General features: G+C 35.6%; 2 protein-coding genes, 2 long non-coding RNA genes and 1 pseudogene across 12 annotated transcripts; 2 read left to right on the plus strand and 3 right to left on the minus strand.

The window, feature by feature from the left end:
• Positions 1–1,690: 1,690 nt before the first annotated feature.
• Positions 1,691–7,455, plus strand: LOC137713459 (protein REVEILLE 7-like). Of its 2 annotated transcripts, none has more exons than XM_068452757.1 (7): positions 1,691–1,761; positions 4,951–5,020; positions 5,473–5,589; positions 5,700–5,811; positions 5,904–5,965; positions 6,136–6,534; positions 6,630–7,455. In XM_068452757.1, the coding sequence occupies exons 2-7, from the start codon at positions 5,009–5,011 to the stop codon at positions 7,251–7,253; spliced, it is 1,326 nt and encodes a 441-aa protein (XP_068308858.1). In that variant the 5' UTR covers positions 1,691–1,761; positions 4,951–5,008; the 3' UTR covers positions 7,254–7,455. The 2 variants fall into 2 exon arrangements, with proteins under 2 accessions (XP_068308858.1, XP_068308857.1); XM_068452756.1 differs by lacking the exon at positions 1,691–1,761 and adding an exon at positions 4,140–4,749.
• Positions 7,456–8,477: 1,022 nt separating this feature from the next.
• On the plus strand, positions 8,478–12,345 carry LOC137712444 (uncharacterized; annotated as a pseudogene).
• Positions 11,885–14,337, minus strand: LOC137713780 (NAC domain-containing protein 54-like). The gene is made up of 3 exons (XM_068453131.1): positions 14,122–14,337; positions 13,618–13,925; positions 11,885–12,257 (listed from the first exon to the last, which is right to left on the minus strand). Exons 1-3 carry the CDS (start codon positions 14,276–14,278, stop codon positions 11,940–11,942), a joined length of 783 nt encoding a protein of 260 aa, XP_068309232.1. The 5' UTR covers positions 14,279–14,337; the 3' UTR covers positions 11,885–11,939.
• Positions 14,338–17,351: 3,014 nt separating this feature from the next.
• On the minus strand, positions 17,352–21,326 carry LOC137713177 (uncharacterized). 8 transcript variants are annotated; one of them, XR_011065281.1, is made up of 11 exons: positions 21,089–21,326; positions 20,916–20,985; positions 20,404–20,518; positions 20,132–20,234; positions 19,892–19,973; positions 19,712–19,753; positions 19,510–19,560; positions 19,315–19,394; positions 18,736–18,793; positions 18,568–18,639; positions 17,356–18,474 (listed from the first exon to the last, which is right to left on the minus strand). It is a non-coding gene; the product is annotated as an uncharacterized lncRNA (long non-coding RNA). The 8 variants fall into 8 exon arrangements; XR_011065285.1 differs by having other exon boundaries at positions 17,352–18,474; positions 18,736–19,394; positions 20,380–20,440; XR_011065283.1 differs by having other exon boundaries at positions 17,354–18,474; positions 18,736–19,394; positions 20,404–20,515.
• Positions 21,327–21,826: 500 nt separating this feature from the next.
• Positions 21,827–24,127, minus strand: LOC137713608 (uncharacterized). The gene is made up of 4 exons (XR_011065321.1): positions 24,074–24,127; positions 23,270–23,350; positions 23,020–23,112; positions 21,827–22,152 (listed from the first exon to the last, which is right to left on the minus strand). It is a non-coding gene; the product is annotated as an uncharacterized lncRNA (long non-coding RNA).
• Positions 24,128–25,539: the final 1,412 nt, after the last annotated feature.

Genomic DNA, 25,539 nt, shown 5'->3' on the forward strand with positions numbered 1-25,539 from the left:
AACTTCTATTTGGATTGTAAGCTTAATTTCATCATGAATGTTGATGCATCATTTGAATTATTGTGTGTGTGTGTGAATTGTGAATGATTAATAATAGACGAATTTAGGTTACAATGTATGAGATAAAGGTACCAAAAAAAAAGTTTTGCCCTTGAACTGGGTTAAAAAAACAAAAATAGATTTTGTCCCAAAACAAAGTGGCAATTACCATTGTCATTCCATGCCAACCGAACTATTTGGCAATACCAAACTTCGGTACAGATTTTGTCAAACCGAAAGTTTGGTATGGTAATGGTAACAGATTTTGTCAAACCGAAAGTTTGGTACGGTAATTGATACGAGGGTTTTGATACGGTAACCATACCGAACCCACCCCTACTTATATGGTCTTCAGGGTGGTACTGGGACCACCTAGGTCCCTTAATGTATCTGATAATGCTCCTGCAGTGTGGGAAAGATCAAAGTATCATGATTCGATGATGTAGAACAAATGGGTTAATGGACTGAAGAGAAAATGGACCGTTGAAGGAAAAATGATGCAATAGAAATTTGCATATGTGATGTCCGAGCTTCAATTTTGGTCCATGATACTTTTTCAGAAAAGTAACGAATTCACGGTTCAAACTCATTGATCTTCCCTAATATACTATGAGTTTTGGTCATAGGAGGTTGTTTTAGCCTCCAAAATGCAATTTAAGTTCAATAATAAATCGGACTTTTGGGTTTGCTCTCAAACTCATGTGGATTCGAGAAAAATTGTTATTCAAGGGTTTACATTCGTATCCCTCTTGCTTTGTGCTATGTCAATCAATGGTTATGCGAAATTTTACTGTGTAATAGAATTTGAGGTGTACTATTTACACACCTTATTTTAGTTCTCACACACCCCTTGATAATTTATGTTCGTTGATCTTTTTCAATTCATACGATCCGATGGTTGAAAATTCAAAAGGTGTGTGAGAAGTAAAATAGGGTGTGTAGATATCACACCCCCAAAATTTATCAACTAAGATTTTATTTCTCTGTTATCCACTAAGATTTTATTTCTTTGTTATCAACTAAGATCTTGTCGTGGAACTCAACCATCAGGTCTATAATGAAGTAGGGATCCGCATGATGATGAGCCTAAACTGTTAATCAAATGACTATTAATAATATTCTCAAATCGTAAAGTGAAATTGGATCGATTTTGTCATGTTTAATTTGCCAAGATTTTTCGATTTGAGTTCTTCGCTTTAGATTTTGGATTCGAGTCTGTGATGAGGTAGGCATACTATCTAGATAACAAAAAGGATGTGCTATCTACAAATCATTTTTTACTTCTCATACACCATCTTAATTTTCTACCGTTGGATCAGATGAATTGAAAAATATCAAAAGTCAGAAACTAATAAGAGCTATAAATAAAAAGAGATGTGTAAAGATTACATCCCTACACAGAAGCCTCAGAAAGTTCTTTGGCATATATTATCAAAACCATGTGACAGTGCCGATGGATCTTGTTCGATCTAAACCCGACAGACGATTGGTTGGCTTTGAGTTAGGCGAGAATTATCAAGTGCCAGCGAGCGCTACAAGCCTACAAGTCAGGGAACCAAACAACCAAGCATACATATGCAGATGATCATATGTGTATATATAATGATAGCATATGAAGCATCCAAAATATGCACACTACTTATTACTTGAGCTCGCTAAGAAAGAAGCTGGTGATCCCTCTCCAACTTCAGCACAGCCAGACTCAAAAAAACACACTCAAAGGTAGCATTTGTTTTACAAGAATGGGGTTCGAGATTGAACATGAGATTTCATTCTCATTCTCGAACGTGTTTGTGTTTGGCATACACGTGCTTTCGGAAACCTTTTGATACGAAAATGTGATAACTCCTATAAAGAAATCTACATGTAACTCAATAACGTACTTGAGTTTGTCATTTCCTTCCTTAAGAATGCATTTAATTGATACAATTTTATAATTTATGAGATTCTTGCTAGTAGACTTTGCAAACCAAATATTTTAAATTTTTAATGGCAACATTCTTCATTTTTTTTCTTCTTCCTTAATATGAACATAACAATGTTGTTTCCAAATAATTCATTTCACAAACAACGATAACGCTAGATATGCATGTACTGCATTTTTCATTTTATGTGATTTATTAAGAGTGTGTATTATAAATATATACATCTCATTTTATTTGCACGTGTTATGCTAAATACTTTGTACACTACTTATAATATTGTTCAATATACACAAATGCAGTATTTTTTAAAACGCAAACATGTGTAAAAAAAAAAAAAAAAAAAATCAATGTACTGAGAATACAGTCTAATACATTAAGTATTACAAAATTTCTTAACACTTAGTATATTATACCGTGTTTTCGTGGACTTAAAAAATTTCTTGTGCAAAAGGACATTTTGAAAAACAAAGATCCATCTCGATTGGGTGATGGTTATTTCTCGTTTTTGAAAATGTGAATGGGTTTGCAGGGCACGTGTCAATTGTCGTTTGGAGCTCAAACATGAACCCAACTAACCAAAAGAAATTAGAAATTAAAGAGTCGAAATCTTGCCCAACCCCATAAGCAGATACTAGAAAGCTAGAAACTTGTGGTTGCAAAATTTCATGATTTCTTTATTTAATTTTTCTTTTTTATCTTTATCTTTCAAAGTTTTTGGCCTAAATGGTATTAGGTGGATTCCACCATCACCAACTAATTAGGCTTCCTATTCCATTCTTATGATTATTATTAAGGCCAGCTTCATCTGGAGTCAAATAATAATGCACTTTTAAAGCAAAATATTTTATCACTTAATACTATAGTTTAATAATATTTCTTTTTACTTGTATGTTGTTATGTTCAATTCTTGCAAAAAAAAAACAAAACAATTTGAACGAAATTATTATGATTCGTTCATTGTTTTTTATTCAAAATAGTAGTAACAGACTAATTCATTGTTAAGTTTATCTCACTCTCATATTCTTTAGTGTAATTAGGATTGAATGTATTAAAAAAATGATGCGATATTTCAAACAAATTACTAAGAGTTTATCATTTAATTAACTTTTTAAATAGTTTGCATAAAACTAAAAGAGTTAAATCCCTAGAGGGTGTTGGGTTTACTCAGTACAATTGAAGCTTATTGAACCCTGTTTTACCTAGTAAAATTGTCTGTATAACACTAGTAAAAAGAAATCATAGTGAATAAGGTGTTCGTATCCACCCAAGCATTTTGTGTTCAATTGGTCTGAACCAACTTTTTAACAGTAAAAAAAGGAAATACATTAATATATAAAGGAAATTGTTATTAACACTTTAAAATTTTCATTCTACACTCTTCATAACTGTATTTTTCTTTCTAATTATAAAAAATTTAAAGTACCAAATAAAATTTTTAGAATGCTAATAACAATTTCCTATATAAATTATCTTTAGTTTTCCAGTTACAAATTTACAATCGGATAAATTGTTCTCGTCGTAGAAGTCACATATAAAAAAATAGAATTATTGGTTTTTCTTTTGGTCAATGTGAATATTTGGTTGGACAAATAAAAAGAGAATGGCGGTGGGCCAGCGGGGTTTGCGGTCGTAGTTTAAATAAGGAAGACACGAAATAAAGAGCAGCTGATGTGTCAAAAAGCGCAGATAAAGGTGAAGTAGGGACCACTCAGTTCGTCACGCACTCACCTACCCACGTCTCCTCTAATTTTTTTGATAAAATTACAACCAAAAATCACATTCATATAATATAAATATCTTAATATATCTATCTATCTAATCTTTGATTATATGATCAAGATTGAAGGCTGAATGGACACCACTTGCACTTTCCACTCTTCGTCTCTCCTTTTGTTTCTTGTGGCTTAGATATTTTCTTTATTTTATTATTCGAGATATCATGATTGTATTTTTTTTTATTTGTAGTTAGATAATTTATATTTGATTTGACTCGCTTGTTGTTATATTTAAATGTAAATATATTATTGTATATTTAATTTTGTATCGCATGAATATAGTATTTATTTATTTATTTATATAATTGTGAGAATTGTTTTAAAATATCCATAACAGCTTCGAAAAATAATAGTAAAACATGAGATTGTGACGAGTGTATTTTCGAAAATAGGATGGAAAAATCTAATTAGTGTGAAAAGACTCAATCTTGTAGTAATTATCCGAATCTGTGTTTGAGTATTGGGGAGATTAAATATCTTCCACAAGAATATCAAGAAAATAAAATAAAATGCGGATTTTTGTGGGGTTTTATTAAGAAGTGAGAAAAGCCGAAAAGGTTGGATACAAAGTACCAGAAAGTGCCGGGTGTCCGTGGGTCCCCTGCGTTCTCAGCCACAAGATTTCCTCATTGCGCCACTCCACTTCCAGAATTTTCCTTCCCAAACTTGCTGTACATCTTTTTTATTTTCTCAAACAAATTAAATTTAAATTAATATTCTCGGTCTGACTCTGACGTGGCAGCCCCTGCTTTTACTTTCTTCCTCCTCCATTTAACTCTGGGTTTCCTTGTGCGCTTCTTCTCTACTCTCGCATTTCTTTCTTCTCCTCTCCTTACATCCTCCTTCCCCTCCTCCTCTCGATTTGGATTTTCTGTTTTCTTGTATTTTCCGGCAATCCGACGGCGGAATCCGTTTGTTTGTTTCTCGGGAAAGTTTATTTTCAGTTTTCTCTCCCACTTAGAAAACTGTCGAGACAAAGTTTATTTTCAGTCTTTCAAATACCATTTCAGGTAAGCTTCTGATTGATCTGCTTTATTTTCCCATAAATATCTTTTTTTTTTCTTTTTTTTTTTTCAGAAAAATAATTATTCATAAAGTATAATTATTGGTTCTTATTTAACCTTATTTGTTTATTTATTTATTAATTTAGATTCAGCGGAATATCCAATTGATGAAATTCTGTTTTGCTTTATTGGGAATCAATTTCTCAGATTACAGGTTTGGTTCGGAGTAAACGTGTCGGACTTGTTTTGTTTGATTTGAGCAGCAATGGCAGTTGAGGTATGCAAAAGCAATCTGCGTTACTATGTTTCAATTTTCTGTCTTTTCAATCAATTGTTTTGGTCGGAATTTGATCATGGTGTGTGAGTGAATACTTTCTTAGTACAATTTGTTCCAAAAGTAGAGGAATTTGCCTGTCGATTCGATGCATGCTTAGATAGATGTCTCAAATCAAGATAAGATTTTGATGCAGTTGTTACTTTATTCACAGTTATTAAGTTTATGATCGATTAATGAATATGTTTGCTTGGATTGATTGTGTTTCTGGTAACAAGATCAGGCAATTTGCATGATTTCTCTAGTGCTCGTTTATTATGTTTTCAAACTCGTGCAGAATTATTTTGTTTCGTGTTTTCGAACTGAATTGTGTACTAATGATGAACGCTTTTTTGCTTTTGTTCTTTACTATGTTGGAATCCAAAGTATCAACCCGACTTTTTGTTTGGACATAGGATCGGATTGAAGCCACAGGTTCAAACGCCTCTGTTGCGGTTGGAAATTGCAGTTCAAACGGTGATGCGCAATCTAATGCGGAGATTTGTTCATTTGGCAATGACCATGCACCCAAGGTCACCTTCTTTTCATTGCTTTCGTTGCAGAGGGGTTTCCTTTTGCCTAAATTTATGTACCTACTCAAATTTTCGCTGAACGGTTCTTTGTTTTTGCCTTGTTTCTTCAGGTTAGGAAACCGTATACGATTACAAAACAAAGAGAAAAATGGACAGAGGAGGAGCATCAGAAGTTCCTTGAAGCCTTGAAATTGTACGGCCGAGGTTGGCGTCAAATAGAAGGTATAAGCTCAGTGCCTCATAACTGTATCTATATTCTAGAGCAAGTTTCTTTCACACCATCTGACAATGAAGTTCAACTTATCTTTATGCAGAATATGTAGGCACCAAAACTGCAGTTCAAATTCGAAGTCATGCCCAAAAGTTCTTCTCTAAGGTTTAATGCCTATTCGACCTTGGTCCCGATTTCCTTTAATAGTATATACAGGATTCTGAAATTTCTTTAGTTAGATATTCAAGACCCTGTGCCATTAAATCATCATTCGGCCGTATTTTTTAGTTAGCATGTAACCTTCACTGTATTAATATGGTTTTTCTTGCTTTCAGCTATCTAAGGAATCATGTGGACCTAGCGAAGGCATCATCAGACTGATTGAGATTCCTCCTCCCCGGCCTAAGCGGAGGCCTGTGCATCCTTATCCACGTAAATCAGTGGATTATCTCAATGGATCACCAGAAAGGTCACCATCCCCACAATTTTCGGCTCAAGGGAAAGACCAACAATCTCCCACTTCAGTACTATCTGCACATGATTCAGATGTACTGGGGTCTGCTGCTTTTGACCAGCATAACAGATCTCCACCCCCGACTTCATGTACCACTGACATGCACTCTACGAGCTTATCCCCCTTTGGAAAAGAGAGTGATTACGTGGTGTCCAACTCATCCGCTGACGAAGTGAAAGGGTCCTCGCCATTGGTCCAATTGGAAAAATTTCCATCCGTGGTATGATGAAGTGTTATGCTGATTATGAATTTAGATTCCTTTATTCTGTTTTGGGTTCTGACTCTGGTTGCCCTTGTATTGATCTGGATTTCCAGAATTACAGATCCGGTTCCAAGCACACTCTGAGTACTGAAGAAGATGTCGGCAATATAAGAGCTTCTGTGAGCATTAAGCTCTTTGGAAGGACAGTTTTGGTACCAGACTCGGAGAAACAACCTCCACCTGGTGCAGAGGATTCTAAGATGTTGGCATCAAAGGTGGAAGAAGACAAATGTGAGAGGGAGAATGATAAGCTTGTTCAATTATCAAGATCAGATCAATTAGATACAAGTTTAACACTCGGTGGGATTGTTGGCAACGTGGTTTCATCGGCATGTGGTGCTACAACAGAATGGGAACACCAAAAACATAGCCCTAATCCTGAAGCTCCTCTGCCATGGTGGTCTATGTATCATGGTTTTATGGACCCTCACGTCAGATCGTGTAACCAAAACTCAGCTAAAATTACGGGAAGATCCTTTCATAGTGCAGTGGAAAGTTTAGGTGAGAGGCGCATAGAGGCTGTCGATTCATTACTCGAAGAAACTTGTTCGGTGCCCTGCAGTTCACGGAAGGGGTTTGCAGCGTACAAAAGATGTTTAGCAGATGTAAATAAGAACTCATCTGCCATAGTTTATGAAGACATGAGGGACAGGCGAAGGGCTCGTGTCTGCTCATAGTTTCGCATTCCAGATGTTCTGTTTTTCAAGTTTATTGCAATACGCCCCTGTGATTGAAAGTTTACAATTCGATATCTTCCGGTCGGATGATGTTGCAGTTTTGGAACAAGCAATAATTGTAACTTCCTTTCTGGGTGTATTCCTTGAACCCTATTCTTTAAATGAAATTATTAGGCGTCAATTGAATAGATATTCGTTTCCTCGACTGTTTCTTGGTCACAGTTTATGCAATCCAGGGAAGCGATTTTCGCATTTCCAGTTTATGCAGTCATTTGAATTTTGGTGGCCTTGACAAAATGGAGAGAGAGAATTTTGCATCATTAATTGAATCATACAATCATACTTTAAACAGAGCATACAAAAATGAGAATCCAAACAAAGTAGACACAAGACAGTCCAGACCAGTGAAGGCACCATGGACTCTGTTCAACGACAATCACGGCTACGGCTTTGCAACTTCAACAAATATTACCCTGCCATCCGAAAACTGAAAGAGAGAACAAGAAGCAAAGAAAAACTCAATATCTGATATGTCATTTGGACAAGCCGATATAAGCGGTGCTATCGAAGATACTGGAAATGAGTGCTGGTATGCGCAGCAATCATCATAAACTAGAAAATTTTGAAGGTTCAAATCAAAAGGCAATCATCAGTTCACTACATATATCTTCTGAAGTCACACAGGACACAAACTCCATCAAACAAACAACTCAATGTTTCATCAAGCTTAAAAACAACCGACTGTCTAGACACTAGAACAGGTATAAAAGACTAGAGTCATTGGAGCTAGACGTCAATAAGCAAAGATTTCCAATTGAAAGCATGTAGAACTTTTAAGAGAAGAATACACCTGGTAGCGGTTTCCCTCCTAACGTCAACACATATCGCTTTGATATGTAGCCGGCTAGTTTTAGGTCATGATCTGAGGGCAGTCATGCACTACTTCAGTGAAGCAACATACTTTAGCGCTACCCAGCATGCATATCCTTAAGGGGATTCGATTTATGAGGCTAACACATGTTTCTGAAAATAATGACAGTCACAATCAGGGCAGCGCAGCTGAAAATGATGGCATCATGTTAGAGCAGAGCATGAGATGCCTACACTTCTCGTGGTATCGTATGTTTCATGTTTATGCTAAGTTTACGCACCACCATTGATTTAGATGATCATAACAAGGTGGTAGAAACCTTTTCACGTTGCCAGTCAAGGTATCCATACTACATGAGGGGCCCTGATAGAAGTAAGCCAAAATCCCAGGTGTCCAAGATCTCCCTTTTACCATCAGAGTACATAAAATTACTATGAAACTCTAATTCTCCTATGACACTCTGCTCGATACATTGTTGCTTCACTTGGTGAACGTATTCCTACCATTAATACACTCTCCTTGATATATTCTTCCCATTTATACAAGTTGTCAATTGGCAAAGCATCCTTCATTTGGAGAAATTAAGAGGACCTAGTTGCATAAATTGTCCCGAGTAATTTTACAAAATTTGCAAACTAAATGATGTGTCATCTATAGAAAATGAACACGTTTATCAACGTTTAACTAATAATTCACCCATCAACTTTCATATTATTTAGTTTACAAAATTTAATATAGAATTTGAGTCTCCCTGTCATTACACAAATCGTCGGTTATCTAGCCTCCTACTTGAATCAATTTTTAGAAGGTAGAAGGGGCGGAGCGCACGGCAAAGTTGAATATGGTATTTACCAGGAGACCGGCTGTGCTGTACCACTACCCTTGTCCGGACGGCGCCTTTGCTGCTTTGGCAGCGCACCTCTACTTCTCCGCCGTCTCTACCACCTCGACTTCGTGGGTCCCCCCGGTTTTGTCCAGCAGATCTCCTCCGTGGTCCCAAACGTCGTGGTCTTGGACCACCACAAGACTGCCATTGGAACCCCCATTGGCGGAAATGTGACCGGCGTCGTAGACATGAACAGGAGCGGCGCCAGCGCCACCATCGCTTTCGATTACTTCAGGGACAAAATTGACGCCGACAACAAGGCAGCGGTTGCTCGGTTTGACGGAGTGAGGAGGCTGTTCGAGTATATCGAAGATGGTGATCTATGGAGGTGGAAGCTTCCCAACAGTAAAGCTTTCAGTAGTGGTTTCAAAGATTTGAACCTTCAATACGACGTTGGGTTGAACCCATCTTTGTTCCAACAGGTAATATCAAATTTGCTAGCTTCATTAATTGATGGCGTTGAAATTACTGAAAAGTTGTGTGCTTTATTGATTTTTGGTTTGAATGAGCAGCTGCTGTCTTTGGATTTGGAGTCTTTGATTAGTGAAGGAATGGCGAGCTTATCGGAAAAGCAGAAATTAATAGATGAAGCTCTCAGTAAGTCTTATGAAATTTCGCTTGGCGGTGGAGCCTTTGGAAATTGCCTGGTATTATTAGTATACTTCTTTTCTGCATTCTATTGGACTGCTGCTGCTGCTGCTGCTGTGTGTGTGTGTGTGTTAGTGTGTTTATGCATAGTCTTATCTTTTCTGCTTGTAGGCTGTCAATGCAGATTCTATCTCCGAGCTGAGGAGTGAACTCGGACATCAATTAGCTACTAAAAGCCGTAGTCTAAACTAAAGGTATGTGCCGTTCTGTTTCCTTGCTCATGGTCTTGAAATGTATACACATATCAGAATTTTTGTCTGGTCACTCTGTTACTTTTTTCCTTTCCAAACTTTTCAATAGTGTTCGGGGCACGCTTAATGTTGCCACTCTTTACATTACTGCAATGCATCAAGATTACAAGTCTTGGGCTTTTTTAGTTTGAATTTAGTGTGATTTTATCATTGGTTCTAGTTCGAATTTTGTGAAAGTTATTGAATTTCTTGCCTTGTTTTTGCTTTCTTCAAAAGTGCTGCTGTTGTGGTGATGCCACAATGTATTTTGCTTATCACATTCCAATTCTTGTCTTTATAGTTTATAAGTTAAATCCACCAAGAAAGTTGAATGCACAAAACTATAAAGCAGTGTTAACAATTGCACGATGAATATAGCATTTTTTTCCCTTTTATAGCATTGGAGTGGCATCTTATATAGGACACTGGTAGTTCCTCAGTTATCATGTTTATTTATATAACTGTGGTATAATTTAATTCATTCAAATGGAGAAAATGTCCCCTTAGTTGAAAGAGCAACCAATTGGAGATGGAGATGTCTCAGTTGTGGCCTCATAGAGGAGGGTTTACTCAATTGTGGAATTCCATTCTCCAGAAACTGCCCTTTCTTAGATTCGCAATCCATGCCTTTCAATCCATTCTGTTTGGAGGGTCACAAATCACATCTGATTAGTAGGGACCAGGTAATTTGCTAAAAAATGGAATTTCAACTTCTGACATAGTAATCTTTCCAAGAGCTGTATTCATGATGATGATATTTTTGGCAAAGGAATTTTACTTGAGGAAGTAGTTTCTCCATTTGCGAATGGATTTGCAATTACAAGAATTGTAGAAAGAAAATGTAAAAGTTTTAAGGGAGAAACCATGTGATGTAAAATTAAAGCTATCTATCCAAACTGATGCTAGGACTGAAGCATGTTGAACCAGTGGGGCTATATTAGTTCCTTTTTTACTTGGTAAAAAGTCTGGTTAATTGGACCCATGTTAGACTCCTCCTTGAATGCACTATTCTAGCAATTCATGATTTCGTCTTGTTATTTTGTTTGTTTTATGTGGAATCGTATTTTAATGCCTGTTAATTGACGTTGATCTCTTCCAAAGCATGGTTTCCATCAACTCCAGTAGTTTTTATTGAGCTCAACTCAAACTGTTCCACCCTTCTGGATATCCAATGCACCTTCAGTAACTTGTTTGAGATGTATTGTAATCGGTGCTATCCTTCGATTTTACATTTTAGTTATGTTTTTTTTTTCTTTCAAATTCTCTGTAGGGGCATTGGTGCTGTTGTATACAGAGTGCCTGAGCTTGAAAATGACGAAATGCTAAAAATAAGCCTTAGGAGTGTGGACACCGAAAGACACAATGCTCAACCGAAAGACACAATGCTCATCTCACAGGTTGTTCTCATCATATGGATTTTCTTTCTGCCTGTTAAACATGGAATTAACTGGCACATATACGTAGTACTTTGGGAAAAGCTAAAATGCGTTTTGCATTTTCTTCTCAGGAATTTGGAGGCGGTGGGCATCGACATGCTAGTTCCTTCATGGTAGGCTCTGCAGAATTCAAGCAGTGGAAACTGTGAAGATTAATATGACATTCAAGAGGTAAATTCAAAATCCAATCGTTAAAAAATGTATTGTATATATTTATTCCACAATGTATTGTATATATTTATTCCACAAGTAACACGCAAATCACCTCAGGAAAGAGGTTAATAACTAAATCTCTAGACTGGTCATCTGATAAACTGACTCTCAAGAGAATCCACCAACAAAACTAAACCGAACCAAACCAAACCGTCATAAAATGGCTAAAGCCAATTTAAGATAATTAATCTACAAATTAATGAAGATATGATGACAAACCTTACAAACTTTGTCTAGTGTTCTTCATGAAATCGTGTATACATACATACATACATATATATATATATATATATGTTGTATTTTATTGTTTGAAAATTACATCCGTCCGTGCATGCATTTTCAGGTTATTTACTGTTAACACCAATTCCGGTAACCATCCATGTACTCATCTTCACTGATCAGTTAGTTTGTGAAGGCCACATGAGAGAGCTGATCTTCACCACTGACACCGGTGTTAGAAGAACACTGCATCCACGTATCATCTGTGATGAACTGCATCCAGGAATCGTCTTTCTCATCTTCCTCCTGCAGGCATGAGATCGACGATGACGATGCCATCGGAATCTCCGGTGACATGGTTTGATCACAATAATCGTTGTTTACAGCTTGTGATCGTTCATGAATATTATTTAGTGTTAAATGACTTGATTGGCCTTGCTGCTCTTCAATCTCCGCGCAAATGCCATTTTTCTTAAACACGCGACACAATGCAAAAGAATCCTGCTATATAAACTCAATATTTGTTAATTTATCAAGCAAAGTGTAAAAGGAGTTGGGATGATATTGTATAATGGGAGATTTCTTTTAATGTGCCGATCCTGCTGGAACATGGTTTACTACATTAAATGTCACAATGTAAGTGTTTATTTTTTTTTTTTTTTCAAGCATCAAACTACTCGTGTTATATCATTTGGTGTACCATATTTTTGAAATATTAAAAAGTTCATATAATTTATAACAATATCTGCATCTTAATTATTATTTTGGAGTTCGGAATAAAGTAAAAAGTCCCCGACACCTTACATAAATGAAAGTGATCGATGTGGAGCTAGCTTGGCTGCTTTTTATGGTTAATTAGTTGTATGATCAAACGTAATGACAGTATAATAATCTTTAATTATTAATTAAGCTTGAGTTAATTAAGGGATATTAATTCATATCTGAATCTTGTGGAGGATTGTACTTTTGTCTGATTAGAAAAAAGAAAAGAGATTTAAGTGATCCACTGCAAGCAACGAATATTATCAGCTATTTGTTTATTTATTCCATTATTTATATATTTCAAAGTATAATATCGTAAATTCCATGCATGCAAATGCAAACTCATGCAAGTTTTACGTGGATAGTTTTACTTTTCATTATTATACACTATTAACTTATGGTCCAAAGCTTTCTGACTGATTATGCTCTATAATTGATCGATTAATTTTTCTTATAAGTGGAGTGTTAATTAAGTTTAGGGGCAGCGTAGCCAAGGATTTGCATCTCACGCTGCAAAAGAGGTAAAATTATAATAAAAAGCATGAAAAAAGAAAATGCTTTTCTCCCTGCCTCAAGCATCGAACTTCATGCTTTTTAGGTCAAATACTGTATGCTGATTCGAAAAAAGATTAATCTCTGAAACAATTGTCTTATGGTTTCCGTTCTGTGTGATTTTGGTAGAGATAATTTTTGACAAAAACTTAAAAAATAGTAGGTTTGATTGTTGAAATACAATGTGAAATTATACTTCCCCAACTAAAGCTCACTATAATCATTCTAATCATCTTGTCTTTCTTTTTCATCAGATAATTAGTAACAGTGACACTAGTGAGTTCCTTCTAATGAATAAATTAGTGAGTGATCATCTAGAATTTATAAGTCACACTCCCACCTATCATTAATTAAATCCCACCATACTCTTCAATTTAATGATGAGAATATTTTGGGACAAATAAAATGAGCTACAGATACAAAGAATGCTTAATCCTCCCAATTGACTAATTAACGTGTGGACATTATATTTGTATACTTATGTGTGTATAATTAGTTAATTTAGAGCACAAACAATGCGTGTATAAATTGATGGAGAATATGGTACCTGAATTGCGGCAGATGATGAGGAGGAGGTGTCGAGGTCGGAGGAGCAGTAGTAGTCCTTGTCGTCGAGGCGATACTCGTGCATGACCCAGTCAGTCCGAATGCCCTGAGGGGCTCGGCCTCTGTAGTAAACCAGCGTCTTCTTCATTCCGATTGCTCGATTCTGGCACGTCACTCTCCTGTCTTTCCCAGTCGACTTCCAATATCCTGCTCTCGTTGCTCTGTTTGTTCTGAATCCATTTGGGTATTTTCGATCCCGCGGTCCAAAGAAGTACCACTCGGGGTCTCTACTTGGCAAAAACGATTTTTCTGCATTGATGCACCAATCAAATATGTAACTGTATACAACTATACATGTAAATATAGATGACATAATTTGCATTATACATATACTAAGATAACGCTCAAACGCTAATCAGAAAGTTAACTATCACGAATGGTATACTGCTTGAATAATAATGGTGTTGATAAAGTAAAGGTACTCAAATGATGATCGGTGAACGACCTGCTAATTCCCAAGGCTCGCATTTGTAGAGATCAACTTCAGGAATGATGTCGAGCTCAATCTCTTGGCCGTTGATTTTCCTCTTGAGATAATAATTCACCAGCTCCTCGTCCGTTGGATGGAACCTAAAACCGGGAGGTAATCCCACTGGCGCCATATAATTGATATCAAAGCACGGCGCAAGCTAGCTAGTTTTGTTGTTACTGATTGTTTCCTTGGCGATCGATCGATCGCCCTTCTCCTCCTCCTAGCTAGCTAGCTAATGATTTATGGCATCCTGATCATGTTATATATACACGTATAAAAAGGACTGAAAGTCCCTTGTATTAAGGTCTTTCCCCACTCCTCATCAGGACCTCACTTTTCCTTTTCCAGATTCTCAGACAAAACCTTCTTCCTATTGACACTTCTCTGCCTTACTGAATGTTTTAAAAATTTTCTTATCTTTCAATTTTGCTTATTTGTTTTTACCAAAGAAAAAATTTATTTGTAAGCAAAAATCATATAAATATGCGTGTGTTCGTACATATTATATGTGTTCTCATGTTAGGATTTATCATCAAAATACGTTGTTGTTAGACCATGAATTTTAGTCGCACATTCAACATTCATTACAATACAGTATAGCATGTGCCACTCGCTCTTGCAACACATCATATATTCTGTTAATTAATTTGGTAGCTTAGTTTCACTTTTGTTTTTTCAAGCCTCAATCCCCTTATCCCTTTCCGGCCGAACGCTTCTTAATAATTTACAGTTACAGTGTATCTTATCAGGTTTTGACAACGAGTTGAGTTACTAAATTATCTAAAGTTATACTGTACTACTGGACCAAAACTCAAAACAAGGCTGTCATCTTCATTCACCTTTACATACTATATTTTATTGTCTTTCATTGTTTCTCTTCAACTTTTACCAGCTATTAGTCACTATAAAATCCACATCAAGCTTTATATGTAGATCGTGTGATGTCAATAACGTGATGTCATGTACCGGAATGAAGTTGAAGAAGGGCCAGGGGCCACGTGACCCCTCCCCCCCTCTCTCTCCTTTTTCGAAATAATAAAATTACTCGTAAATTATAAAATATCTAGCTCTTTGAAGTTGAAGAAGGGCCAGGGGCCACGTGACCCCTCCCCCTCTCTCTTCTCTTTTTCGAAATGATAAAATTACTCGTAAATAATAAAATATCTAACCCTTTGTCGGAAATATATGTGTTTCTAAACAACACACATTCATCTAGACTGTAATTGTTTCTTTATCATCTTGTAGCCTTGAATTAATGTGCATATTTTTTGTATAGTTGATGGCTGGTCAAGTGCATGCTCTTTTGTTGCTGAAATTACATGCATATGTATATGGGGTTACTGGTTACCTCTCTATATGTAAACATAAGGATTATTTGCATGGCTGGCTCGTCATTGAGATTCTGAGAATATATAGTAGGTCATATACTATCTATTTTCATCTGCTAAAATAGCATGAGAATTTCATTATGAATGAAATCAAAATTATTATTTCTAAATTGATCACAACTATATCTTATGGAATCATATTAAATACTTGACCACACCGTTCGTACTTTGATACGAAATCAATCTTTCTTTAACAACAAAAAATCTTATCAACACACAATCTGTGCCAAAATTTATTTCGTCATTCCTCATGCATGCTGAACCAAATAATCAACGAGGCGCCCATTAATCTTTCTCTCCCTCTAATTTTTTTTTGTGTGGAAAGTACTCTTTCTCTCTCTCTCTCTAACTTGGAATGCTGCTTCTTCAATTGGAAAGCTTCTACTTCGATGGCTTTTTACCTAGTTTCAATCAACTTGATATATGTACTATACAATTACATAGTTTCAATCTGCTTGGGCAACATCAAGTAGATTAAAGCTAACCCTCTCTACCTCGATTATTCTGAACTTGACGACTCAACTTATGGGGAATTCTTGAAGATACTTCAGAAGTTGTTGGCAGGATCTAATCTTGTTGAATTGGAAATTCCAATACTCCGTGAAGAAATCACGGTGCAGGACTTCAAACGCTACATCTTAGTTGACTTGTATGCCGAATATCAACAGAAGAACACGTTGGTGCTCAGTGTGATCAACGTCTACGTGGAAGACTATTGCAACAGAGAAATACTTTACAATTTTTCAGACATTGCAACGGAGAAATATTGCAATGAAATGAAAGTGAGCCGCCCTGCACATGGACTGGCGTGGTTGCCGAAAGGGCAGAGTAGTTATTCTTCGCTTCAAGAACGCAACTATCTGGTGTTATTCCTGATGGAATTCAATTTCTAACACCCGAGGCATCTAAAACCGATGGCCCTTCGAATGAATGGACTCACCGGCACAGCACTTTACCGGCAGATTTGTCAGCCTGCCTGATGATGGAGAACTTGTAACTTCAAGGTAATACCTGCACCGAACAAATACCAAATTGCATTTATAGCATGCAGAGTCTAAGATTTAATAGCCTAAGCCAATTGCACCCTTCTTCAGCAAAACGAATTCACAGGTAGAATGCCGGACCTCAAGCTTCACTTTTGGGATCAGCTGAACTTGTTATTCAACTTGCTGAACGACTCCCTTCCGAAGTCATTGCAACAATATCCTCCCACATCGTTTATGGGAAATTTATTGTGGTGGCCGGCTTTGGATCCATGACCATGTGCTGGTAAACATATAACTTCTCTTGGAAACCGCCATGGATTGCTCTAGGTGTTATTTTTGCTGTAATGGCGATTGTACTTCTTGGAGCTGAGCTCCGACGGAGCGTAGAAGGTGATTAACATCTGCAAGGACGAGTAGGAAGTGGAGAAGAGGTACAAGGACGAGTAGGCTTTCCTATGTAGGCTCTTGTTTGGGAGTGGAAACAAGAGTTCATATTTTTTCATCATAAATGAGAAACCGATGCTACTTTTAGTGATATTGTAATGTCTTGATCAATTTGTGTGGGTAATTCGTAGCCATCAAGCATTACCCTTTAATAAAAAAAATATAATTACTGAGTGGTTTAAACTTAATAATGAATTACAAAATTGGACTTATATCAAAATTTAATGTATTAACTATTGACTACCTTTTTACCACTTGGTATTACGGTCTAATTTCATTTCTCCACCTATAAGTGAATGAGATTTTACGTTTGATTTTCGTCAAAGACGATTATTGACTACCCTTTTTGTTTTGTTTTTTTTTTTTTTTAATTACATATTTTTTATTTACTTTTGGTTGGAGCCTTATTTCTAAACTAGAAAGTTTTGCCCGCGCGTTGCTGCGGGATTAGAAATTGTGTGAAAAAATGTGTTTAAAGGTATAAACACATCAACTTTATCACATCTAATTGAATTACTGCATCAACATATTGACGCGCTTAATATGAAAATCCATAAACTATTTGACAATATGAAATCCAACAATCTCTAAAGATGAGAAATGAATGTAGAAATTCAGCAATCTCTAAAGATGAGAAATGAAAGTAGAAATCCTACCTCATATATATTAAAACAATTAACAAATTCTCAGTAAATGATCACAAAAGAGGTATAAAAAAGTAACTCAATTTCTTAATTTAAATCAGTTCTCACCATAACAAAATAATGATATCGTTTTCACATTAACTTGGATTGATTTTGATCACCAGCATTAATAAAACCAGTGACTTTGTGCAAGCAAACGACCAAATTAGATGCAAGCCAACCAACTTCGAATTTGACCAAATAAAAAAATAATTACAATTAAACTAACCTCTTATTCCCATATGAAGTAGTTGTTGTTCCCTGATTTGCCTTTGTGACATCTTCTTCCCATATGAAGTAGGTGCTCAATCAGTTGATATAAACCATTTACTTGCCATTTTATTTATTCTTTACCTTTTGTTATTGTGATGTAATTCGGTAAGTCATTCTTATTGGGCGGTTATATTTTTCTCTTAATTTTGTTTGACATTATTATTTAATCAAGGACAGCACTGCTTATACTAAAAAACTGATTAAATAAACTGTGTAAAGACAGTGAGATAACAACATTTGGCAACTATAAAGAGTAGTTAGTTTGATAGACAGCTTCAAAACAAAGCATGTGCTAAGAATCTTAAATTTCGACTGTAGTCAGTTTGATAGACAGCTTCTTAAAAAATTGGAAAATGAGAATAGATTTGTTGAATTTATGTACAGATAAATTAAAACTTGTACAAAAAGCAAGTATAAAGAGTAGTTACCTAATCTTTTTTGGAAGAACCGGAATCTGTTTTTTGCAGCAGTTGGAGATGACTTTTTTTCAATAGCTTGATAGGAACTCGGTCAAAGTCCTGCGCATTTTCTTCTGAGATATCTTCTACATCACTGTTTGAAATTGGTCCAAAGATCGGCAAACATGAGCATGCAATAGTTTAAGATTTGGACATTGGTAAAAAAAATTATACAGTTAGGAATGACCTTTGTTCAGAACTGGCAAAAAGACATCTTCTGACCGAAGAAGAATGGGAAAAGTAGTTTAAAGGAGGTACCCTAGGAAAGGGAAAAGAAAAGGATTGAAATACATGAAACAAAATTGTATCACAATAGAATAATATTATGAACAAAATAAGGATAGATTGTGTTTACCTAGTGTTTTTCTGCGGGAAATAAGTCTGGTTTTGCATGAGTTGGAAATGACCTTTTTCTGGCAATTTTATAGGATGTCAAGAAGTTTTTGCCCGTTTGTGTATGCGAAATGTACATTAAATAAGAGTTTGATTAAACATATGAAAAAAATATTGATTAGTATGGTGTAAACACAAAATTACACATCGGTCAGGATGAGATTGCAATTAAGGGTTAAACCCTTCAGTCGTCATATGCATTCACAGAATGTAAAATGATTGGTATGTTTAAGCAGTAATGATGATACTTTTGGTCTAGCATAGTTAGCAATATGTGCAGTACATGTATTACCCTAATTGTATCTTATTATTAATCATTATAAGACTAAAATCTCTCCTCAAGCTTGTAAAGAAGGTTGAGTTTAAATTGACTTTCCTACTTTGAACAAAACTTTATTCAGATACCTCAAATAATCAGAATCATATAAAAACCAAGCATCCTAGTAGCTAGCTAGTACATGAAATCGTGGTTTCACTGATTATATTAAAAATATTAGGATATTTTTTAGATACAAAAAGCAAATAAAGTTTGAAAAATCACTCATTGAATGTCCCAAGAGATCCTTATTTACAGCAACATTTCCAATCCTGGCTAGCCATCTTCCATATTGATGACGTTTGCTACACAGAAGAAACAAAACAAAGAGATTTTAGAGATTTTTATTTGGTATTTATATTATTTCTCATCGATATTTTATCTAAATTATTATATAAAATTATGAATAGCTATTAAGACCTTGTAATTCTTCTGTACATTCAAGCCCCTCTTGAGAATCCATTGCTTTTCCTGTAAAGACCGCATTATGTTAGTAATCAATTAGCATTTAAACGCTGTTGTATATATAAATCTATTGAATGCATGATTAGTAGCATGAACTAAAACAACATGGTTTGACAGTTAAAATGGTAAGCCAAATTATATGTCAAAAAATGCTTACCCAAGTAAACTGAACATTCATCATTTGATTGTAATTCCCCAGCTAATCAAAGAAAAACCAAAAATTAAAAAATAGAATCAGCATATAGTATGGAAAATAGTCAGAACAAAAGCAGAATTTGACTGGAAAAAAATGCACATTTCTTGTAATTAAAAACATCATTGTGTTTTCTTGACAAACCTTGCTTCCCTTCCTGCTCTACCCTTCTTTGTTGCAACTATTGTCCCACAGATGCGCTTCGTATTGACCAGTCCATCTATACCTGATCAATAGAAATGCATCAAGAAATATAAAAAAAACTTAGCATCGAGGCAACTGTTCTTTACGGTTTCATATAACAAAAATGCTCAATCAACCATGAATAAACAATAGCAATCATCGCTAATCAATCTTTCACCAAGAAACAACAAAAAAGCATACTTTTGAATATGCATTTGCGAGTAAATTTGTTGTCATGCCAACGTCAAGCTCTGGCCACCGAACTTATGACAATTTCCTCCATGCAACGTTGAAGTTCCAACTCCTGGAACAAAATGCAAGTACTTTCATAATTCTTCCAATTCCTTTCTACATTCAACCAAACAAACACCATGTACTTGTCCTACCAATCTATTATAAACTCCTTCCACGACAAAACATTCATTTCACAAAAAATTAAAAATTCCTACCTTTAAATTGCTCCAGAGGCATACCTTTGAAGATGCATTTCCCAATAAATTTGTTGCCAATCTAGCCATCGAATCAGAATGTCAACCTCTAGTAGTGGCCATCAGAGAAATTTGTCGATGTAGGATTAAATTGCAACTTCTGGAACAAAATGTTAGAATTTTTATCATTATTTGAATTCCTATAACAAAACAAATAAAACTAATTCTTGCAGACCTTTTGCGTTTTCTACCATTCAAGAGTCCTTTGAAAATCTAACAGTCATCTTTATAAGCATTGATAGAGCATGAGATTGGATAAAAATGCAAACATGATCCGAATTTTTAAAAACCTTTACGATAAAATAAAAAAAAATTTCTAAAACCTTTTGATTAGTTTTCAGACTTACAATGTGTTTGTGGTTTTTTCAACCCCAACGGAGGTAACCGCGAAGTAACAACATAGGGCAGATCCCATGGAAGCTCTTAGACAATTAGTAAAAGATGAATGCTTACAAAACTGAAAACAAAAACATTTAATCAAAGAAAAAAATACATACTTGATCACAAAGGGCTTGCAGCCTTGCAAGCTTGCAGACAAAAACCCCAATATTCGAAGACCAACGTTTCCTGAAAGCAAAAATCAAACCAGATCAGACAGCCAAAAGCAAATCACCAAAAAAATTTAAATCAAGTACACAAAAATCAAACCAGTTCGATATTGAGACCTTACAAAATCTTGGCGTCGGGGAAGTCATTGTCTGAGTGCTTCTCGACCTTGAACTGGAGCTGGTGATTATCGGGAAGTTCGCTGTTCTGTTTGGCCAAGAATTTTGAGCTTCAGAGAGAAAGCTATGCAGGAAAATTAAAGTAGATGGAGTTGACGAAGAGCAGCTAATTTGGAGTTGGATGATAACGGCAAATGGAGAACGAAGAGTTTCTGGGAGACAGAACAACAGAGAAAATGGGAGAGGAAGGTGTGGTTTGTTACATCTGAAAAAAGTTGTATAAAAAAAAATTGGGAGTTGTTTTTGTGTTTGGTAAACATTCAGCTTCAGCTTTTTTCACAGTTTTAGGTGAAAAAAAGCCAAAAATAAGAAGCTGCAAAACCCAGCTTTGAAAAACCAGCTTTTTTTCACATCTATTTTACATAAAAGTTTACCAAACAATATAATACTGCTTATTTTTTTCAAAAGCACTTTTACAAAAAAATTTACCAAACACTCTGCTACTTTTTTTCACAGCTACTTATTTTCACAGCACAGCAGAAGCAGCTTTCTTTCAAAGCACAGTAATACCAAACCAGCCCGAAAATAAGTGAAAAGCAACGGAAGGAAAAATAGTGAAAAGAAAGAGAAGATGCCAGAAGACGCTGCGATGGTCGACAGGTGGAGTGGAAGGGCAAAAATGCATAGCATTGTAATGGCATTTTCGCCATTTTACTGCTCTAGAACAGTACCACATCAGTTTGAGTTTTAGTATATATAAACTAGTAATAGAGCTCGCGCGTTGCTGCGGGTTTTAAAAGTTTATAAAACATGTATAAAGTTGTATTTCAATAGTAGAAAACGATAGTAGGCAAGAGAAGCAAAGAGCTAGGTGCATAACAAAGCTTCAGTAATGCATAAATGATTTCATCAAATGTAAAGGAAAGGATTGCTAACTACTAAGACATGCAACTAACACAAAAACAGTTACTCTTGAGCTTACAATTATGATTGTTGTTTGATCGAGATTATTCAGCTCAATCTGCTTTGTTCATCTATTTCTTACGCTTTCTGTGTTGATCTCTCAACCCTGAAAGGAATAACAATATCAATACAAAAACAGTCAAACATAGCCACAGAAGCCAAACACCAACAATCTCTCATATCCTCCACCCAAAAACACATAGAAAGAAAAAGGAAGAATATGTACGTGTTTTCTCCTCTTCTCTTTTCCTCCTAAAGATACTCACAATGGATATCATTGACAGTGATAATATATTATTGTTTCTTTGGTCAAATGTAATCTAATATTATCAATTGGTAGTTTGTTCTAAAACATTGTTTTTGCAAAAAAAACGAAAAAAGAATGTTGTAGAAAGATGGATCAGATATATTTGGTTTGGTGTCTCTATGTAATATAGAGATATAATGTAAAAATAAAAATGAGTCAGCATTAGTACGTTAGAATCAAACTATTCAGATTTCCATACAAAACAAAACCATATGGACCCCATTTTTGTACAATAACTCGCAGATGCTGTAAAATACGTCTAATACAGGGCAAATAAATACTGATAAAAAATTGTCAAATGATAAATACAGGCTTCTCTAAATAAGCCCATGCAACTACACACATAGAAATAAATCGATAATAAGAATATAAATATGTATACCATGCCTTGAAAACAATGAATAAATTAAATCATCATCTTGACAATTATAAAGAAAACCAACTATATGATTAACAAAAATTAAGCCTAAAAAGAAACGCAGGACATAAAGATCTATTATAAATTGTCGCTTGCATCAGAAACAAATGTTAATTTATTCAAAATCAAACATGGAAAAATATATATATATGGAAAGAAGAGAATAGATAATAAGCGCGAACAAATTTTGTTCAGATTATTAATTCATAGGTCACAAATTGAAACCAAATGATATCATTAAAGAATACCTTTTGTATTATGTCTTTATATTGATTGCCAACAAAATGGTCTTCCTTTTTTTTTTTTTTTCCTTTCTCAACCCAAAGTAGAACCACCAAACCCTGTAATGAAACAAAATATTGTTCATAGAAAATTCCAAAAATTTAATTAGATTTAACCAATACAGTCGTAAACCTATTTAATCTGAAAAATATAAAAAGAATTTTGTACATTACAAAATCAAATCAAATCATATAATCTCAAACATTTTATTCATACCTTTTTTATTGTCTTTATACCGATCACCAACAACCTTTATATATTTTTACTCAATCTTTGAAGGTGAATTTTTATAAAAACCTGCAATCATGACCAAAAAAAAATTAATATCACAAAGATAGAAAAAAATTGCAGCCTTGAATATTTATAACATCAAGAGAAGGACCACACAAAGATAAGATTGATCAACAAAGATACATTTGTCCACCAAAGTCCAATAAAATACATTCAGAAAAGCTGTTCAGTTTTTACACTTATTGATCAAATGGACTTTAAAAACGAATTCAAATGAACTAAACGGAAAAGAATAACAAAAATTATTGTAAAAAAAAAAAGAATTTAAGCATATTAAGACCATGCACTGACTAACTCTTTGACTAAATCATCAACACTCTAAATACGAATAAATAAATGTGCAAGTAGAGGATCCCATAATTGTCCCAATGTTAATTTCATGAGTAGTTTATGAAGACATGTGAGGACAATAATTACTTTGTCAACTGATTTAAACAATGAGATTCCAAAAAAGACAACCCCGTAGGAGACACACTATAGTTTCTGCCCACCACAGAGCTTAATCTCTGTCCACACACTATCCATACCCCTTACTGAATCAAAACCCCTAAATCGAACTGATCACAAAACTGGATTACTGCTCTTACTATGTTAGACATACCCACACTTATCAATTTACACATAAATTTCAATTCTGAATCATTGGGGTTTCCAAAAAATTCCACAGAAATGCAAAAGTAGACAAATAAACTGAAACAAAATTATATGCACTGGGGAATCAAGACTCACCCAAAATTGCTATCCAATGCCCTACAATTGAGAACACGTTTACAAAGCCTTTCTGTAAACACGAAAAATTCCTGAAACAAGAAACAAGAATACGTGTACAAAATATATTTTATGTTTAATGATTTTGGGGTTACAATCTCTTTGTAATTTGATCCTCTGATTCTATCTTCGTAGGGTGTAGATTTGTGGATGAGCTGTTGATCCAAAGGGCCGTCGGGGCTTGATCTAGGGATGAACAGTTGATGAACGGATCTTCGAGGGCTTTTGAGCTTGATCTTGAAGACTGGGTGTATGGATTTCTTCAAGGGGGCCGTCGGGGCTTGATCTTGAGGGTTGATGGATGAGCGGATCTTCAAGGGCTTTTGGGCCTAATCTTGAAGACTGAGTGTATGGATTTCTTCAAGAGGCCGTCGGGGCTTGATCTTGAGGGTTGATGGACGAGCGGATCTTCAAGGGCTTTTGGGCCTAATCTTGAAGACTGATTGGATGTGTGGATTTGTTGAGGTTGTTGATCCAAAGGGCCGTTGGGGCTTGATCTTAGGACGAACGGATGATGAACACTTTCTTCAAGGGGCCGTCGGGGCTTGATCTTGAGTCGGCGGAAGTTCTTCAAGGGCCGTTGGGGCTTGACCTTGAAGGAGGGTTTGACGAAGAACGAAGAGTGTTTTCTTGATCCTTCGGGATTTTGCTTGAGAGCTTTAGAGTTTCAAGGCTTCAAGGTTTTGGTGTGATGTAAATTCCCTTCTTTCTTTCTCTTCTTCCTTCTTCCAAAATGAATGCCTTGGCTTCCTATTTATAGAATTCCAAAACTTGATTTTTGGATTTAAATAATCAGATGAAATAAATCATTTCTGCCAGGTAATGACACGTGTCCTATTTGATGACTTTTCCAATTTATTTCGATTTTTCGTTGAGTCACACGCTACATGTAAAATTTATGTGACACGTGAGCGTTGAAATTTTAATTATTGGTCAACATTCATTTCACCGAAATTTCGATGTCCACAAATGCCCCCACTTCAAGGCGCGTCGTAGACATGTGCTTGTCACGTGTAGAAGATGCGTTTTGAAGTCCCTTAATGTAGATGTCAACCCAAGGGCCGTCGGGGCTTGATCTTGAATTGAGCTGGAAATTTTTTCAAGGGCCATCGAGGCTTGATCTTGAGTTCGACTGGAAGATTTTCTGGTTTCCTCCAATCGTTGATTTTCCACAAGCTTAATCTTGAACTGGGCTGGAAGATTTTTTTGGTCTCCTCCGAAGGTCTGAACTTACTACTTTTATCTGGAGTTGAATTTGATTCAAGGGTGGTGAACACTTGATTTTGAATCGGACTTGTGATTTCTTCAAGGGCCATTGAGGCTTGATCTTGAACTGGGCTGGAGGATTCTTCTGGTCTCCTCCGCTCGTTGATTTTCCTTTGTGCTACTCTTGAACTGGGCAGCAGGATTCTTTTGGTCTCCCCCCG

Source organism: Pyrus communis, chromosome 13 (genome assembly GCF_963583255.1).
Source record: "Pyrus communis chromosome 13, drPyrComm1.1, whole genome shotgun sequence".
In the NCBI taxonomy this organism is placed as follows: domain Eukaryota; kingdom Viridiplantae; phylum Streptophyta; class Magnoliopsida; order Rosales; family Rosaceae; genus Pyrus; species Pyrus communis.